The sequence below is a fragment of the Acanthochromis polyacanthus genome, chromosome 13, assembly GCF_021347895.1.
Source record: "Acanthochromis polyacanthus isolate Apoly-LR-REF ecotype Palm Island chromosome 13, KAUST_Apoly_ChrSc, whole genome shotgun sequence".
NCBI classification, from domain to species: domain Eukaryota; kingdom Metazoa; phylum Chordata; class Actinopteri; family Pomacentridae; genus Acanthochromis; species Acanthochromis polyacanthus.
Genome location: NC_067125.1, coordinates 35,483,645 through 35,503,850, shown reverse-complemented (window position 1 = coordinate 35,503,850; position 20,206 = coordinate 35,483,645). Strand labels below are relative to the sequence as shown.

At 39.7% G+C, this 20,206-nt stretch overlaps 1 protein-coding gene and 1 long non-coding RNA gene across 2 annotated transcripts in view; one reads left to right on the top strand and one right to left on the bottom strand.

The window, feature by feature from the left end:
- The window catches only part of LOC110970856 (uncharacterized), a 39,329-nt gene that overhangs the window by 11,206 nt on the left and 7,917 nt on the right, over positions 1–20,206 (top strand). The gene's annotated exons all lie outside the window — the stretch shown is intronic.
- On the bottom strand, positions 703–17,812 carry capn12 (calpain 12). The gene is made up of 22 exons (XM_051957951.1): positions 17,612–17,812; positions 16,265–16,334; positions 15,426–15,544; positions 9,620–9,753; positions 9,315–9,486; positions 9,150–9,233; positions 7,983–8,068; positions 7,813–7,890; positions 7,567–7,736; positions 7,235–7,485; positions 7,132–7,143; positions 6,936–7,015; positions 6,293–6,415; positions 4,863–4,899; positions 4,692–4,763; positions 4,552–4,597; positions 4,183–4,244; positions 3,825–3,908; positions 3,687–3,750; positions 3,494–3,610; positions 1,224–1,276; positions 703–1,126 (listed from the first exon to the last, which is right to left on the bottom strand). The coding sequence occupies exons 1-22, from the start codon at positions 17,810–17,812 to the stop codon at positions 1,100–1,102; spliced, it is 2,142 nt and encodes a 713-aa protein (XP_051813911.1). The 3' UTR covers positions 703–1,099.

The window sequence follows — 20,206 nt, the reverse complement described above, 5'->3', positions numbered from 1 at the left end:
ATGATGAGGCAGGTAGATGTGAAGAAGAGGAACGATAAGAATCACTCTCCATGGGTCCTTGCCGTCTCTCTCGCTCCTGTACCTTTTCTTTTGTCTCCTCCTCTCTCCATCACAATGTAGATGGACGGTTGCCGAGGGCAACCTGTGTGTACTCACCTAACGAACAGGAAGTGGTGTGTGAGCAAAGGTGCTATTAATAGCTGCATGTGTAGAAAGGACATTTGCTCGCTTGCGGATGTGTGTGTGTTTGTGTGCATGCGAGCACCTGTGTGTGTTTGGGAGGGAGACGGCAGCCAGCATGTAACGGGGAGGAGGAGGAGGATGCAGATTGTGAGACTCAGACAGTTACTAGAGAGAACAGGAGGGGGGAGAACGAGTGAGAGATGGATGGAGGGAGTGAGGGAATGTAGTGGAGGAGGGGGCGAGTGTGTGTTGACGCTGTACGTGGCGTCAGTGCGATAAGAATAGAGATGGTGCGTGTAGCTGAGACATCTCCTCACACCCTCAGTGGGGCAGGCAGCACTCACTCCAAATGTGTGTTTGTGTGTGTCAGCGAGCGCATGTGTGTGCACAGATATTTCCCAGGGCATGCTCATGTGTGCACGGATGAGTAAACTGTTGAGGTTACAGTGATTTATATCTCAGTTGTGTAATTGCAGTTATGTGTGCCGTTTCGTACAAGTTGAATTTTTAGAAACACACTTTCTCACCTCAAACTCGTTTTTTAATCATTGCAGCATCGTCAAAGAGCAACTTGAGAGCATAACTGAATTAAAAAGGGGGGTTACATTTAGGTTTCCCATTAACAGAGTAATGCTTTGAAAAGACAAAAGCAATAAAGACACCGCTACACTCATATCTGTAAAAATGAAATCGATTCTGTTACAATGTGAAGTGATATAATAGTATTTTATAGCATATTTTATAGCATATATAGCACATTTTATAGCAGATGATAGAAGAAAAACAGTGGTATGAGATTAGACTAAAACAATAGCACAGGAAGGAAGAGCAGTTTTAAACTAATACAGTTAAACCATGTTGTCTATATTTTGTGAATCATTTGAGTTCGTGCCGAGACGTTCTTCATGAAGCGTCTTCACACCGTCACAAACTGAAGCAGCCACTGTGGAGGAACAACAGGAGATCAGAGGAAAAGCAGAGCAGAGGGTCAAAAACCTGTTAAGGTCCGAGCAGCAGAGCACATTTAGCCCGATACTCACAGCATTGATCCCTCTGTCTTTCACCTCTTGACTGGTCTCTGATTCATACAGAGCTGAGGAGAAGAGCGGAGGAGATGAATGCAAACAGGATCTTTTGAAAAGGCTTCTGCATTTTCCAAACAGAAATCCTGGCAAGTGTCCTGAGATTATTTAGTGACAGTCGAAATACGCATGAAGCTTGTTATGTGAATAAACAGTGCGCACGTAGATCCTTTAAAAGCAGAATGTCAAGGTTACAGGCGTACTGGTTGGCATACCATAATCATGTAATGAGGAACAGATGCACTGTTTAAGAAGAACAAATTGAAAAATCCTTTTTTTTTTTTTTTTAGAACAGTTTCCTGGATTTAGAGGTTTAAGATGTACTCAGCAAGGTAACACTCAATTAAGAATAAAAGTCCTGCATTTAGTTCAATTAAAGCAAAAGTAAAGGTGTATTATCAGCAAAATGTACTGGCATTTTAAATGTAGATGTTCAGCTAAACAGACAGATAAATCAGTGTAGAAATTAGTAGAAAAGTAGGTACTAGTACAGAGACGTGTACGTTTACTTTGCACCGAGTATACTGTATAAAGTTCAAATAAATAGTCTGATATGCAACAGAAGCAATATATAGTTTCAGAATAATCTTTTGATATGACATTAATATTACTATTGCAGTATATGAGCAGTATTTCACAGTCGTAGCTGGTAGTTTTGTCTGTTTTTATGGAATAAAAATAAAAACACATGGAATTTTTATTAAATTCTATCTATTCTTCTAAACATAGAAGAATAAGTATTTGCTGTTTCAATACACAGCATCTCTGCTGGAATGGACATTATGTAACAACCAAATAGGCACTACATTGGACCAGAAATCACATATCTGCATTAAGGCTAATGAGGCTGTCGATGCTGCTTACGGGATTTTATCTCACTCTTCCTGGGTGAAGTTGGGTGAAGTTGTTGGATATTTTGGGGAACATGATTTCTAGACACATTCCTCCAGAGCATCATGTGGCAGATTGTCGGACCTACCATGCTTCTGCAGCGATTTCTTTCACACACACAAACAATGGTGGAGTCTTGGACAGCTAAATGTCAGGCTATGGACCTAAAACTGTCTGTTCTCATCCATCTCTTGTTTTGTCTGAGGCTTTGAGCTTTAAATGAAGCTGCATTTTAGGAGGGTCTTTTATAACCACTGGTCAAAGGAGTGTCTGACCCCACTATGTGATCATTGTCCTTTAAAGCCTCACCTGATGAGGGAGTGGATTAAATTAATGGTTGAAAATCTGTCAGCAGTTGAACAGCTCAAAAACCTTCTATGCACAGTTGGCTAAATGTAACCTTTTTTCCCTACAAACCATACACAACAGTAATCTGATTTTTAACTTTAGACCATTTTCATGCTTCTATTTTTGTTCAGTGAAGATGCAGTGAGTTTACTGTAGTGGGGTGGCTGTGGATCAGGTGGTAGAGTGGGTTGTCCAATGATCGAAGGGTCGGTGGTTTGATTCCCGCTCTCGCCTAGTCATGTGCTATTGTGTCCTTGGGCAAGACACTTAACCCACCTTGCCTCCAGTGCTCTTCACTGGTGTATGAATGTTGGTGGTGGTCGGATTGGCAGTCACGCTTCCGTCCGCCCCAGAGTGAGAATGTGTGAGCGTATGGTTGAATGGAAGCAATTGTTGTATAAGCGCTTTGAGTACTCTGATGAGTAGTAAAGCGCTATATAAGAGCAAGTCCATTCATTCATAGTGGTTCCTAATGTAGAGGTCGGTTTTGTTTTTGATCACACAAATTTGTAGATGCTTCAGAAGTTTTCTCTCAGAATTTCTTTTTTTTTGGGAGAAAATTCATCCAAACTTTTCTGTCTGTAGTGTGTTTACGTATTTGATTATGTGTGTCTTTTTTAAGATTTGTTTTTGGCAATATTTTAAGGGAAAGGAAAGGACAGGAAATTAAGGAGACAAAGCAAGAGGTTGATGCAGAGCTGGTGGTCTCTGGCTGGGATTCGATCCAGGGTTCTTTTGCTTAGGGCATACATTCTCCACTTTATGGTATGCACCCTAGCAGCTCGAAATAATTGTCATTATTTCACTATGTTTTCTCACAGCACATTCTCTCAATAATAATAGCTTCACTTTCTTAGTCTGTTTGTTTTTGTGTGTTTGAGGATGTGTGGCATAGCTTATGATAACCAAAATAGGGGGGGATGTAATTACAAACTACAGTAGTATACCCTGATGGACATGTTTATGGTGTGTGTGTTTGTGTGTGTTACCAAAAAGCTTGCGCAGCCGGGCGACACAGGAGACAAAGCTGTGGAAGGGCATGTGAGACTCTCCGGAGGCAAATCTCTCGGACAGCAGCTGAACTACCTTGTAATCGCACTGCATTCCTGGGAAACAGACAAGAGGTGAATGAAGGCGTGAAACCAAACAGCAGCCACCATCTGTGTGTTTGTGCATTCATACCAACAGCTTGCAGCGCTGTGCTGAGTTCAAAGGTGCTCATGGTTCCAGAAGAATCCTCATCAAACTGGAAAAGACGGACTGAAAAAGAAAGCAGAGGCATGATGTGACGGCTAGTTTCTAGGTCTTTAACACAACCACTCTGAGCTGCTGTACCTGCAGGTTGCGCAGGGCCAACAGCAGGGATTCAGCTTGTTCACGACCGACAGTGGAGCGCCCTTTGGTCTGCGGGCAGAGTTAAGGACATCTCACCAGGACAGAAGACAGAGAGATTAAGTTATGAGGAAGCAGACTGAAAGTGAACAGCGGGAAAGGCGCGATGACTCAACCGGAGGAGCCGAGTTCAAACCCCGTCGTCAGCAAGCGTCTGCCCCGAGGAAGTGTGAAGCTAGCAGAGGTCAATCACACTTTTTTAGTAGCAGCAGCAGCAGTTGTACCGTTAAGAAAAACGTCACACAAGGACTGAACTGAACCGAATATAACGAGGACAAAAGGATACATCCTCTGCAAAGATGAGCTGTCTGCACGTCTCCAGTGGCAGATGGTAATCTTTGACGAGAACTGTGATTAGGAAACAAAGGCACAGATTGATGCAGAGAAAGAAAATAAGGGTTTAAATTTGACTTAGCTGACGAAAAGGTGAAGCTGAGGACAAATGTCGTCACTTTTATTACTAAGCAAGTTCAATTTGCTTCATCTGACTGCAGCTATGAGCCTCTGTCTAGACTGGTGACCTCTGATGCTCCACTCTTCCAACATATGAGGCAACATGTTGCTGCTTTGCTCCCACCTAGTGGCCATTACTGGTTGCTGCAGGTCAACTGACAGCTTTTGTAGCAAAGAAATGTGACGAATTTGATACTCTCACCTGAGTTGAGCAGCTTCATGATCTGTTTGACATCCAACCGGTCATCCTGCCAGCAATACAGAAGAAATCAGTTCATTCAAAAGGCCCAAAACACACTTTTTGTTAGGTGAGGAAAAGTGCATGAGTGCAGTGATTCTTACTGGACCAGCCTCCTCATCAAAGGTCTTCTGAACTCTCATGTGATCCTCTGGGGTGATGGGAGCAGCCATGACCTGACAGACACAAACATGGCAAAGAAATGTTAGCATACTGAAGCTTTTTGACCTGTCTGATGGTGTTTTGATGGAAATATACAAAGTGTGTGAACTCACTGGAAGGAAACCAGAAGAGCAAGTGAAGTCAGAACTCCTAGAACGCAAAGACATCACCAGACTGTCAGTATGGTTTGCTAAAATAATACTTATAGTAATACATATATACTGACGAAAAATAGCAAGGGTTCAGATGCTACTTAAGAAGAAGAAGCAACAATGCATTATTATGTGAAAATACTGTGACAACTAAATGTCCTGTAGTCAAATGTCTACTTGAGAGAAAATATTATTCAGGAAAATGTACTCAAAAAAGGATTTAAGATGCACATGTTAAATTATGGAGCCACCAAAGGCAATGAAAGTTGTTAAATGTACTACTATGTCCACTAAATACTGATTTGTGCAAACAAAAATGTAACCTGTGCAACAAGAAAAGTCACAGCTTTACCATTCTTCAGAGTTTTTTTCAAGACTGTGGGGTTACGGATTCATAGCTGACATATTTTAGAATAAAAAGTAAATTATTTGCCTCTATCTAGTCAGAGATTAATAAGTACAGATACTTCATAATTTATTTTAAAGAGCCCATATTGTCCACATGTACAGGTTAATCATTTTCTTTCCTGAGTTTAACTAGAATATGATTTAATGGTTTAATGTCCAAATAATGTATTTTTTTCTCATACCATAAACAACCGCAGCACTTTTGTCTGAAATGCTCCTGTCTGATTAAGACCCAGCAGCAGAAAAGCCCAGTTCAGTGCTAGCAAATGACTGATCAGCTGGTAAAGTTAGGCAGGGCTGGTTCCATGCTGTCAGATCTGAGTGTGGGGATGTGGTCCTTCAATAAGTTGCTCTTAAAAAAAATGGTGGACTGCGAGGAAGCAGCTTTTTTTAATTGTTTGAGGCCACAAACTAGCCTCCAGGCAGGAGTTTTTTTGGGGAGAAAATAATTCCTTTTGGCTTGGTCTTTGCACTTTTTAAGTTTCCAGACCTTTTACATTCACAAAAAAGCTATAACACAGTAAAGAAACAGGAAAAAAAAAAAAAAAAAAAAAATCACAATATCGGGTCTTTCCGTACACAAACTTTTTCTTCCCACTGCTGGAAAATGAGAACTGTTAGTGCTTGACAGATGCCAAATGATTTTACTGTCAGTGTTAATAGATTTTTTTTTTAAGTTACGTATTAGTAGAGCAAGGGGAACACAGTCTCAGCGTGAGTGGAGGTGTAGGGCAGCATGAGTGACTATGACTGTGCTGTTGAGTGTAGATGATTCAGGTGTGCAGTGTTCAGAAATTGATGTGGGTTCATGATTTAATTCAAGACTGACTACGAGAGAAGAAACGATGAGACACGCTAGCTGTTCTTCTGTTTTCTGACATAAGGTTGGAGGTATTATGGTAAAGATAGGACGTATTTTCCAGATTTTAGTCCCCAGTTTTGGAGTCTTTTAAGATGTTAAGGGTGAATTTCTTCCACCTTACCCCAGGGTGTTTCCAGTCTTGGAGAAAATGCGGACAAAGAACTCTCCGCGTTGGTTGGGTCGATAGGAGGACGCCACGATGATGTAGTTACCAGGGTCCAGATGCAGCTTCCTCCAGATACCTCTGTAGGCAAATTATATTTATTGATTACAACCAACAAGCCATCAGCAATGTAACGAAAATACTTGGTCCAAGGGCATACTTTATATATAATGCATGGATTTTGATGTTCGTGTGTTCAATAGCTGTTGTTTAATATATTTTATGCATTGCCTCTGTACGCAGATATACCATTTATTTGATCTTTTTTTGATTGAATTTAAATATTCACTCTCTTCACATAAATAACTTTCTCAGAAACAGATGTGATTTAAGTGAGTTTTGCCTCAAACTGACTTCAAATAGTTTGAAGTAGCAGCAGGGTTTGCATTTGGTGGGACTGTTTGGCTAAAACTTGATTTTGTGTGGATGTAAATCAGTTCCTTAGAGGCACAAATATTGAGGAGAAGCGTGCAGTTTACCCAGTAAAGGAGAAGTTTTCAATCTACTGTTTTCCCCTTAAGGGACTAAGTAAACACATAAGCTCTGAACTTTGGGGATTTAAACAAGAAAACAGACATTTCTTCTCATGTTCATCTTTTACCTCTGAGCCTTGTATTTCCCAGATCTACCCACGGGGCGATTTTTTACAAAGAAGCTGCGGTCCAGACAAACACCCTCCAGCTGTATGGGGAAACATTAAAATTTCTACATTTGTAATGGCCACAGAGATTATAAGATTGTTCTAATATTGATAGAAGCGGATCATGTTAAATAGTTGGTAGTTGTTAAATTCTCACCTCAGGAGGAACCTGGAAAGAGAAGAAGACGTGGGTTGATTAAGAAACAGAACAAAAGGTGCTGAGATACAAACACTGAATAAATAACAAGTTCCTTCCTCACCTTGTAGACGTGGAAACCAATGTAGAGGAAGTGGATCTTATCCCTCTGCCTGCGGTTTTTCTGCAGAACCTCCACCAGCACGGTGCACTGCTTGGCTTTCTTCTTCTGTTTCTCTGCTCGCTTCTTCTCCTCTGGGGTCAACTCCTCATCCTCATCGTCATCCTCATCATCATCATCATCTTCATCCTCTTCCTTGTCCTGGTCCACCTCTTTGAGAACCAACTCGAACTGGGGATTTGTCCAGAACGATTCTGAGGAAAGAGCAGCAGAGAGTTTGACAACAGAGAAGAGCCTGAATGGATAACTGTGGAAATAAAAAGTCACAAACATACTTCTGTATCTGCGGCTTCCACCAGCGGAGCTGCCTGATACCCAAGATCCCTCGTGTTCGCTGATGCTCCAGGTAGATGCAGCAAGTGTGTTTCCCTCCTCGTGAGTTTCAGGATTCACACTGCAGAGCTCCACGATGTCAAAGATACTGCTGAAGTCATCAGCGCTGATCCTAAAAGAGACGTACATCAGAGCTCTTATTGCTGTGAAGTTACTCAAATGTGTAAATTTTCAGATTTCCTTCGTACCAGAACTCTCCATCTTCTTTTTTTTTCAGCTCGATCCTCTCCTTCTCTGATTGGTCCACCTCCCCCCACTCTTTACCCCTGCAGTCAGTCACATACAAAAACTTAGCACCAGTATGTAGATGTTCTCTAATCTCTCGACTACAACATCCACAAACAGGAATCTGACTCACTTGTCACTCCAGGGTCCCTTATATTCAACAAAACCCCAGGGGTTCCTCAGCCTCAGCAGCAAAATCTCCTCTGATGCTTTCTTCACCTAAAATGTAAACAGAGAAAACACTAAAACAAGTGTAAAATCTTATTTGAACAGAAAATATTCTCAGTAATCTCACAGTTGAATTAAACTGAGAGCTGACATGTCATAAAGTTAGACTAAGGTTCTTCTGAAGATGTCATTGAAATCAGACCTGCTGTTATGAGGGTGAAGTGTAAAGTTTCAGGCACAGCTTCAATGAAAAGCACCAAAAATAAAATTCTCCATGCTCCAGAATGGCTGCTGATAGCGTGTGTTTTGCCAGTGATTGAATGGTGAATGGAATGATATGAGAATAGTTAGATTTATAGATATATTAGGATCAGATTGGAGAATAAATGAGATGATTTGAGATGAAGTTACATTATAGTGACACTACACTATATTAGAATATATTAGATTAAAATTAAATGAAATAAGGCTGACATTGTATTAGATTAGATTAGAATGGACTACATTCAATTACAATACATGAGAGGATGATTAGATAATCTAAGACTGTGAAATTCAGTGATACTATAGTAGATTCAAACATATAAGATTAAACTTATATGTGATTAATTGATAACATTACATATGGAGACATTATGGGTACGGGGCACTGAGCAAGATGGAGGCCATTCTGACAAACATGGATCATCCACTTCACATCTGCCTCAATGAACAACAAAACATCAGTGGACGGCTCCAATCCCTGCGCTGCAAGACCGAAAGATTTAGGAAATATTTCTTGCCATCAGCAGTCAGGCTATTCAATTCAAAATTAAACAGATAAGAACCCTGACAACTGAATTTCCCTTCGGGGATGAATCAAGTGATTCTGATTCTGATTAAGTTTTTTTTTTTTAGATTAAATAGAAATAAAGCTAAAATAGGATTGGATTAGTTTCCTTAAAATAAGGTGGGATGACATGAAACTGGCTTTAGATCACAGTTGTCTGGGGTGAAACTGATCATTGCAGAAACTAAAACAGAGAAGCTCTAGTAAAAGAGGAACAAATTCATCAGAACAGCATATTGATGATGACAACAACAAATAATGTCGGTGGTTCAGTCTACAGTGTCGTCTCTGTGTGGTACCGGCCTTGTCGGTGTCAGTGATGGCGTAAGCGTGGCCCTTTATCAGCCCGTCTCCTGTCACTTTACCAACATCACGGTAGCTGCTGGCCTGTCAAGACAAAGACAGAAGCTCAAGAGGAGCCACATCAGTGTCCACCTGTGAACATGTCGAGGTTTCTACTGCAGGTACCTCGATGAAACAGCTGAGCAGGCTTCCTCTGGACAGAGCAGCCGTCAGACACCTCCACATGACCCGAGGGGTCCGAGATGAGACGCTCAGCGAGTACGCGATGCCTCCGGTGAAATCCTCCATCCCCTCTGAGATGTTTCCCCCCTTCAGGCTCCCGTAGGATCCAACCAACCTGCACACAAGACACATATCTGGTGGCTGTGCAGTTTTGTCAAATCACCGAAGCGACAATCACACGCACAGGAAAGGAGTGGGTGATCTCAGACATTACAACCCAGAAGCATATGCTGGTAGTGGCAACTGACTTGGCATAGGCCTTCTCCACCAGGGCGCTCCAAAACTCATTGCGAGTGTGAGAGTAGCTGAAGAGCAGACGGCCTTCGCGTACTGGCAGCCTGTCATCCACAACCACCTCCACCCACTCACCATACTGCCAGAACTGCACAGAGGGAGAGAGAGACAGAGGAGGGGAATGGTGAGAAAAGAGGAGGGATGGATGAGTCAGGAGGGAAACATAACGAGGAGGAGCGAACCTGAACTTCATGGCTCCTGTGCGTCCTTTAAAACCTGCAACAACAGATTTTGTGGCCGTGTGGGGTCAGCAGAAACAAACGACATGCAACACGGCCATTCAAGCAGATCATCTGTGAGCAAACCAGGCGACATTAGCTTTTATTGTTAGTTGTGTTTCTGGCCACCTGATGAATTCAAGTCCAGTTTTTCTTGCTCTGGTTTTGTCTCCTGAGAGAAATGTTTGTGACTATGTTAATCTGCTAGCTTTGTCTTCCTGGTATTTGGTGTTAAGAGGGATGCTTTTTCCTGTGTTTAAAGAAATGGTGGAAAGTTAAACACTAATTTCCTACATTCTGGTGAACTTTTGTACCAGTTCATGCTAAAAATGCAGTCACCTGGTGATAATTGTAAAGATAAAGGAACATGTTGCTTTTGATTGTCTTTCTCCTATGGATCAATTTCTCTTATTTATTAGCGTCCCTGCTTAGTCATCACATATTCAGCTTAATTTACAGTTTACTCTTCTGTCAACATTTGTGTCTTTTGTTCAGGCAAGTAACATCTTTAAATCTGTAGGAGGTTTTTAATTGGTTGACAGTTAAACCAGGTTAAAACACCACCCTAAGAACAATCTCTCTCTTTTAAATGTATATATTTTTAGTATCCATATTAGATGTATACTACAAATATTTCTAGGTGATTCAATTTGGATTTGTTCATTTAAGCATACTGAGCGCAAATAGCAAATTTAACACTGTAAAATTTTGCTACTGCAAAACTAAATGTAAAATCCTGAAAAGGAACATCTTGTTCAAACTAACAAATAACCCTCTACATGACTCTCATGTAAACAGTTCAAAAAGTCTGCATGTGTATATTCTTAGTGAAAAAACAAGTCTTATTTTGTCCTGTCAAAATGGCACATCGGCATGCCTCAAAATCACTTCTTTTGATTTCCTTTCAGCAGTAAAATTATTTTAAAGTCTAGCAAGATGTTGCAGAAAAGACCTGAAGTGAAAATTAATTATATCTGGAGGCCAGGAGAGGAATTATTTGCCATACAGCATTCCTAAAACCCCTGAGAACCCGTGAAAACTAGCAGCTGCTGTTGTCAATACTAAGGTGAGTTTGGGTTGTTATTCTGTAGAGTTTCTAAGCAGCTGGTATCAAACAAGTCTGCTTTTGACTAATCTCCCGGTGACGTTTATGATGTTGCGCGGTGACGTGTTGATGGCAAGAACAGTGCGCATCCTTATTAAAGTGAGTTAGTGGTGAATCAGCCTCATGCATGAATCATACATCAATAATAGGCAACACACGGATTACACATGATCCATGACGATGATGAGGATGCAGAAAAATAGCAACGCATGACGAAAATATCAATATTTTAGAGACTTCCGTCCTGAATTTCGTAAATGATGTTTTCAGGGGTGCTCATGTATTATGAAAAGGAACCAAGTTTCCCCCGACTCCCCTGTGCTTTGAACGCTGCTTGTTTTGTACGTTTTATGTTAGACGGGTAGTTAAGGTAGTGCGTTTGGGCCTTTTCCCACTTTGATGCTAAATTCTACTCAGCTGATATATTGAGGCTGAAATAAATGATCAAATCTCAACAATCTTTTCCGTGACTACTTTGGACCTGGCACAGATTATTCTTCTATAACGACACAGTTATAGAATTGAAAGGGAAGGGAAAATAATGCCACATCACATACTTCAAGTCTGTGACTAAAATTTACTTTTATTAGTGACTGTTTTCTTGAAGGCTCCAGCACCCCCGCGACCCTAATGAGGATAAAGCGGTGTATAGAGGATGGATGGATGGATGTTTTCTTGATAAATGGATGCTGCCTTTGTATTTAAATTATTTTTTTAAAATAAGAATGCGTATAAGAGATTTTGTATTCACTAGAAAATGTTTAGCAATTTTAATTGGATTATTAAAATATTTGTAAATAAATTTTACGATCAGAGAAGTAATTGTTTCAGCTCTAAAGCACTTGTCACACAACTTAAATTAAATGAAATCAAGGCCTCATGAGCTGCAACTGCACCATAGGGTTTGTTGGATGTGAGGATGATTTCTTTTTTTATTTATTTCTGTCAAACTCCTGTTTACGTGTGCATTTTTATATTCCCTCATGTTCCTTTCATAACTTGCCTTGACGCCTTTTTATGCTGTAAATTATGGAAGACACTTTAAATTGCCTGCAAACAAACTGCGCCTAATTAACCATGCAGTATCACATTATCACATGTGACATATTGAAGCACATCGGAGCAAAAAGAGCATCAGCAAAACACAAAAATGTTTAGAGAGAGTAAAGAACAGAGTGGAGCAGCTGTCCAGATGTGGAACATCAAACGTAATGGTCATGACTTGGGGTGTGTGCCGTATTATTAGCTGTATGCACACAACAGCAGATGAGAGCAGGCCTGCACTGGTCTGTGTGTGTGTGTGTGTGTGTGTGTGTGTGTGTGTGTGTGTGTGTGTGTGTGTGTGTGTGTGTGTGTGTGTGTGTGTGTGTGTGTGTGTGTGTGTGTGTGTGTGTGTGTGTGTGTGTGTGTGTGTGTGTGTGTGTGTGTGTGTGTGTGTGTGTGTGTTGTCCCAGAGGTAGTCACTACCTGCCTGCATGTCTGGACGGCTCTCCAATCACCCTGACAGGGCAAAATGAGTTTCCAGTCCTTCCGTCCTGCTTGTTCAGTCACGCCACATATTCTCCCTAACAGTCTCTAATGGTCCAAAGCTCCAAGGCAAAATAATCATCGACTACTCTTTGTTTTCCTTCGTTATTTCATGAGATTAGCACGTGATATTATATTGATCTAAGCTGGTAAGTGATAAATTCTCTAGACTGGGATCAAAGCCTCTAATGAGCAGATCGTGTTTGTTTAATTTCTCTTGCAGTGATGACTCCAGGATGAGTTGATACCTGTTTGATCCAACCGCCTTCATCAAATACCAGAGCTGAAGAACAGCAGCTAAATAAGCAGATATCACACGTTTATCTCACTGAGACACAAAAACAGTCGCTATAGGTCTAAAGCTCTGAGGCAAAATAACCACAGATAAGCCTGTTTAGTTTTTTTAAAAAAGATTAATATCTCTAAGAAGACTTTTAAGTTATTTTTTTGCCCTTTCTGTCTTTATTATAGCGTGCAGTGGAGAGAGACAGGCAATGTGGGGGCACGGGGCACACAGGATGATAATATTTTATTGATCTGAGCCAGTTAGAGCAAGTCAATAATGAACTGTTTAGATTAGGATCAACTCTAATTAGCTGATAAAGATTTGTCTCTTGTTTTCTGAGAGACCACCGTGCAGTGATTGCTCCAGAATGAGTTGATACCTGTTTGATCCAGCTGCCTTCATCAAACATCAGAGCTAAAAAAAAAAAAACAGCAGCTAAATAAGTAGATATCTCATTGATATCGCGCTGAGACACATAAACAGTGTCTAAAGGTCCAAACCTTCAAGGCAAAATAATCACTGACAAGTCTTTGTGGTTTTTTTTCTGCAAGATTAATATCTCTAAGAGGATAATATTTTATTGATCTGAGCCGGTTAGAATCAGTGAATAATGAACTCTCTAGATCAGGATCACCGCTTCTAATGAGGTGATTGTGTTTGTCTCTTCTTTTTTGGGAGACCACCGTGCAGTGATGACTCTAGGATGAGTTGATACCTGTTTGATAGCCTTCATCAAATACCAGAGCTGAAGAACATCCGCTAAATAAGTAGACGGGACATTGATATCTCACAAACAGTCTCTATAGGTCCAAAGCTCCAGGGCAAAGTCATCACTGATTCGTCTGTGTTTTCTTTTGCAATAACAATATTTCAAAGAACATTATGTCTTATTGATCGGAGCAGGTTGGAGCCAGTGAATGATGAAATCTTTAGATTAGGATCAAGGCTTCTAATGAGGTGATCGTGTTTGTCGACTCAGGATGAGCTGATGTCTGTCTGATCTTCGCTCTGTTTGCTTTTATTAAATACCAGAATTGCGGCACAGCAGCTAAATGAGCAGACAGAGGTGAAGAAATGTAGAGCCAAATCAGATCAAATGTGAATTTCTTTAGTACTCTAGGGTACAAGTGCAATTCAGGGACGTAAATCATCGTCTAATGTCTGTACACAGAGCTTCGGGCAGGCATGAAAACTTAATGTCAAATGATATCTACCACGACCTTTCTCAAGAAGTGTGAACGGATTAACTTACTTTGGGGCTCAAAGGTAAAAATTTATTGAAGCATCATCATGATCTCACCCCCTGTGTAAAATGTGTACTTTATACCTCAAACACTACCACACTCCAGGTTTGCTGTATGTGATTAGAGTAACATTTCAACAGACCTTTGTGTTTCTAAAAAGAGCTGAGTGACATAAATGTCCTCAGATAATTTGGGGGTGAGGACTACAAGCATCTGGGGATATGGAGTTACAAAAAAGTGAATTTCAGCTTGAGGCTGGTGGCTTGCGTACACCTGAACCTCCCTCTGAACTGTGTGTAATCACTGCACCATGTTTCTAAAATGAATATAAAATGTTTATTTAGCTTGTACTTTAGCTTTTAATGGAGTACAATTCACATTTCTCTGATAGTTGATGTTCTTTAACTCAAATGATTGTGTGACCTGCCCTCTGTTATGATAACATTAAGAGAGTTCAGCGAAAGAATTAGAGAGAAAATGATACATAAATGACATATAAGGATGAATTCTTGAGGAGATTTGGGGGTTTGCAGCAACTATTAATGTATGCAATTGTAACATAAATGTAACATGATCATATTTTCCCTATTTCACATATTATTACTTGTAGCACTTTTTTCATATTTATTGTAATATGTGATTGAACTTTTATGTCATTGCGGCACCTCACATCTTGGAAAACTTGTCTGTGGTCATGTTGCATTCTGGGTAATGTAGTTGCTGTATTTTGAAGTGTAAAAAGATTTGCAACATCTAAAAACACTCAACTGAAACAGTGGTGGTTAGATGCACTCACAAAACATCACAAATATTTACAGAACAAAAAAGAGTTTCAAAATATTTCTGCTGCAATGATTCTGACACTTTTATGCTATTTTGAGTACTATATGAGTGCAATGCTGAATCAGACCACTCTTCTATGGCCCTTAAATGATAATGTTGTTTAATATTAGTATGAACATTCCCGAAACACGGTGCAATATTCTCAAATTGATTTCCCACCTATGAACCTGCAGCCACTGAGGACTTTTTCCTCAGACCTCCAGTCCAACATAAATGTATATGTATTGATCAAGTGCATAATTTAGGCTCTGGTAGCAGACTGTGTATCTCAAACTTGCTCAGATTGGCTCTGGAGCATCAAATAGATTGAGTTACACTGTCACAATGAAATACATATGTTTTGTTGTTTTGATAAATGGTTAAAAACTTGACATGGGCATCATAAATATTTGCTTTTTGAAGGATATCAATCAACATTTCCAGGAAAAGTTAGGACAAGAGGTGAGAATAAACATCATAATTTGCATTTTTAAAATTTATTCTTGTTTATTTATACTCTGTTCTTACATATAATAATGAAAAATACTCTATACGTACCCTAAAATGGAAGATCCCTGCATATGGCTCAGCCAGACTCTGGTTGGGCGGCACCACCTTCACAAAGAGTTTAGGGTGCATGGTCAGACAGGACAGAGGCGCAAGCAGCCAACAGTTACCTGGCAAAGAAAAGAAGCACATAAAGCTGGTTCAGAGGAATAAAGATGATTGATTATAAAGGCACACACACACACACACACACACACACACACACACACACACACACACACACACACACACACACACACACACACACACACACACACACACACACACACACACACACCTCTCCAACATCTGCTTCGTGTTGTTTCTCTGAGGATGCTGCAGTAACTGTTGTGTAAATCATTAAAAGCACATCCTGGGATGCAGTTTTAAAAACCACAAAGCTCAGGCATGGAAACAAAGTATTGATCAGTGCCAGTGACATATTTGTACGCAACTGGTGACACACCCTCAATCCAGAAATCCCCGAGGGAAAGGAGTTTGCAGTTTTAAAGAAAACAGTCATAGTTCAATCACAAATAAGAAACAGACCCAACAGCATACATTCTAGCAGTCTGTGGGGTAATAAAGAGGGGCTGGTGGGGTAAAAATTCCTGACAGATCTGTGGTTTGGGGACCACATAGTGTCACTCCTCTTTCCCTCCCGCTGAGCGTTTGAAGTCTGGTCTCTTCAGACAAGTTCTGAAGTCATTTTACTGCATTACCAAAAAAAAAGATGTCGTGTAACGGCAATTTCAGAGCATGACGTAGCCCAGTTTCAACACTCAGTGGAGGACAGATGAGCAGCATGGAGGAGAGAGAAGCAGATTTGAAATTTTCTCTGATGTGCTCACCTAGTTGGCCCTGACAGATATCAGTGGTCCCAGTGGTTCCCTCCACAAACACAGCCTTCTCACTGATTTCCTGCAGGAATGTAAGAAAAAAGAGGCTGTAACTGCGGGATGACTGAGTGTGGCGTGTCGACATCCTGCAAGAATGCTTTAAGAAAAAGTCACATTTTGCTGTAATTGTCTGAAGGGGAATATAATGACATTTGAATGTTTTCAATGATCAGTTCAACATAAATGCATTCTAAAACAATATAGAGGATTTTGAGTAACCATTGAGTCCTGTTTGAATCAGAAAACGTCCAGATTCACTGGGTCTACCTTTTGTCATTCGTCAAATGACAGTAAATTCATATTTTAGTGAATCTGAACTTTGGGTTGGACCAAACAGGACATTTAGATCTAATATGAATTGATGAGCATTTGTGTCTATGCTTTAGGACAGTTTCAAAAATACCCGTAGCCCCATTGCACCTACATGTTTCATTGTAATTGATATATTAATATTCCGAGTCCTCACTTGTCCACATTTGTCTGCTTTTGTTCATGTAGTTGAACAGTAAATTATTTAGACATGATTCCAGATTTAAAATTTGTCTTGTGTGATTTGTGAAGAAGAGGAGAACAGCATGAGGCTGTAACAGTGGGATGTCGACATCATGCTGGAATGTGGTGTTTTATGATAGTAAACTGATATTTTAAGGAGCCTGAGCAGTTAGTTGGAGAAAACAAAACATCTGAATATCCTACCATGAGATGAGAAAATAGCTGTAACATCTCACAGAATCTATAATAATAATAAAAAACTACTTCTAGCCCTATTGTACCGACATGTTTCACAGTGTTTTCTATATTTATAATCAAACCAACAGGTTTTCATACCAGTTTGGCATCGTATTATACCATTTTATGATACTAAATTTAAAATATGTGGTGTAAAATATGCCTTTCATTCATGCAATTTTGGTAATTGCAGTTGTTATTATTGTTGTTTTCAGTGTTATCTGTGTTACTTTCTTCTTCTCCTCTTCAGTAAGTTTCTCATACCTGAGCCACACCTGGTTCCAGCACTGCAACATCTGTCTACACTTATAGCTACACTCCTGACAGTCATATGAAGAAACAAAAAGTGCAAAAAAAAAATCACACGACTTTATTTTTAATTATCTATTAGGACAAAAATGGGCAATAAAATGTGCCTGCAAACTACTTTGCTATAATATAAACATTGTTTTTAGTTATAATTTCACAGCTTAGGTAATATGTTGATGACTTAAATGCCGATAAACCTCCCTGATAACAAAAAACAGCCTGAAACATCTGGATAACAGCTGGCACTTTACATTTACACACCTTGGGTCTCTTCCATTCGATCGCCTTCTTGGGATCCGGATCTTCAGGCAGACCGATGGACTTCTGCTCAGCCACGAAGGTCGGATCAAAGAACAGAAGTCCTGCCTGGAGACACTCCTGCAGCAGAGCGTTGAAGTCCTGGTCCTGGAACTTGATCGGGTTCTCGATGGAGCCCAGAGGAGCCTCCTTGTTGGTCGCCATGCTGCCGGTGGAAGCAAAAGATAAACTGAATACTGCAGAATGTGAGCAGCCGGTTCTTATATGCAGTTTAAAGCTCACACCCACCAGACCGAGGCCTGCTGGAGCACCTCCCAGCCCGGGAAGGTATGCGGAGCGCCGGGGGCCCTGATGAGCTGAAGTCGGAGTAATGACACGATGCCAAGTGTGTCTTTGATCCTCCTAATTTACCGTCCTTCATCATCACCATCATCCAGAAACATCCAGAGACTTATATCACATCACTCTGCCTCCATCAACACTAAGAACACCGTCCACAATGCTTCAGCTGTTTGCAGTTTTTGCTCTTTAAAGTTCAGTTCTTTGCAGGAAACTTCCAAGAAAACTAGCAGGAAATTGCAAATCCATTAAAGGGCGTCACCATTTTATCCCCGTACAACCAAATTAGCAGAAAAAAAACCTGTTATTGCTTGTAGCTGTAGAAATGTGTTCATGTGACGTGTGCACAAGTGGTATGTGAAGAGAAGAGAGACAGAGAATCATGAAAAGCAAACAACAGATGCTCAGTGGTGGAATTTAGCTAAGTACATATACTCAAGTACTGCTTTTATGTACAATTTAATGTACTTTACTGAAGTATTTCTACATGGTGCTGCTTTCTGCTTCTACTCCACGATATTCTGGAAGCAAAAAATGTACTCACTACATTTATTTTGAAGCTTTACTTATTAGTGACTGTAAATTCAGATTATTAAAATAAAATATAAACCAGCTAATAAATCATGATATGCTATTACAGGCTGGAAAACAACCAAAGACAAAAAAAAATTGTGAAATTCCAGAAACAATTTTGGAAAAAAAAAAAAAAAAAAAGTAATTGTTAAAAATTATCATAATTACAATTAAAGAAATATAGTTTTCAAAAACTGTGATAATACCACTCTGTATGTTAAAGATATCGTTAGCTGATTACATGATAAGTACAATAAATATGGTTTGATGAGCTAATTACTATCAACAATAGAGATTTTTGATGTGGACATTGTGTAAAGTTTTGTTGCATTTATTTTCTTTGCTTGTTTGTTTCTATAATTGTTTTATATATTATCTGTAATTTAACGAAATAAGAAAAATCTGTAAAATAACAAAATGTTTTGTTGATTAAAATACAGTAAGAACAGCTTAATTTTAGGGGCCAACACTGTAAAACACCAGATTATTATTTGTGAAAATACTGTTTTTTTCTATTTTACGTTCTGAAACGGGTATTGAAAAACAAAAAACTCCTGGTTATTTGATTTTTGTTTTAAAATACAAAAGAATAAAATTGAAATACAATCATAGAATATAGAATACAATGCGTTTTTCCTTTTCATGATCAAAAAGGGATATACAAAATTTTAAAAATGTTTTGATTTTCATTATATATTTAGAATAAAAAAATAAAATGAGGAAGAAACAGAAACTAAAAAATGTCCGTTTTTTTCATTTTGTGAGACCGGAAGTGGTCATCGGCAAGTGGAGCCAGATGACAGGATTCTCATAGGACGAGCCAGAGAGCAGTGATTGGTCAGACCACAGATATACATTGAAGACAGCGCTAGCATATCTAGTCTTCTATCTATATCTATGGTTGGAAGGTCTGGTAAAATCTCTGGCTGCTGTAGACCTTGTTTTTGGAGTAAAACACGGTAAGAAGATAAATACTTCTAACCAGTAGCATTGTTTTGTTGTACGTTAAGTCAGCGACTTGTGAAGAGTTGTGTTTTGTCGTGTTTGAGCAGTTGGTCCGGATGTGTTAGCTAGCTAAGTGGCTAAGTTAGCTAGCAGGCTAATTAACACAGGTGGCTAACTTACCGCTGAACACCTGTGTTAGTTGCTGCTGCGGCTGTCCGTCATTATTAGAATGAACTTCTCAACCTGTATCTCTCTGCTGTGTATTTTAGCTTTTAAAAAAGTTACTTGACTTTAAGGTTAACTGAAACCCGTTCAGCTGCACTGAAGTTTAACATTCAGCTGGTTTGAATTAAACCGCGCTGAACTTAACATTGTGCAACATTACCTCTCTGAAGCTCCATAATGTCGTTAAATTCCTTTTCTCTTCCACTACTCAAGTTCAATCCAGTATATAAAGTGACATTAATAGTGAATAAACTAACAACCAGCCATTGTATTTATTTATTATTGCATGTATTTGTAGTAAAACATGAGTTAAAACATCCTACTTTTGGATCTAGAACTGCACAAGCCGTTCATTTACAGTCACTTGTCACAGACGTCACTTGTTGATGCTCCATTCATGAGGGTGATGCCATCTGTTGGGAAAACCTCGTACAACAGGACACAGAGTTATCGTGACTTGATCAAACTTTGAAAGAGGTATCTAAATGTATAGAAATACTTACACAAATGAAATAT

Coding starts and splice junctions, on each gene's coding strand:
- capn12 (XM_051957951.1), bottom strand. CDS start 17,812: ATGGCGACCAACAAGGAGGCTCCTCTGGGCTCCATCGAGAACCCGATC. Junction 4,900..6,292: donor AAGACTGGAAACACCCTGGG/GTAAGGTGGAAG, acceptor TTTGCGTTCTAG/GAGTTCTGACTTCACTTGCT. Junction 1,127..1,223: donor AAGACAGAGGGATCAATGCT/GTGAGTATCGGG, acceptor GTTCCTCCACAG/TGGCTGCTTCAGTTTGTGAC.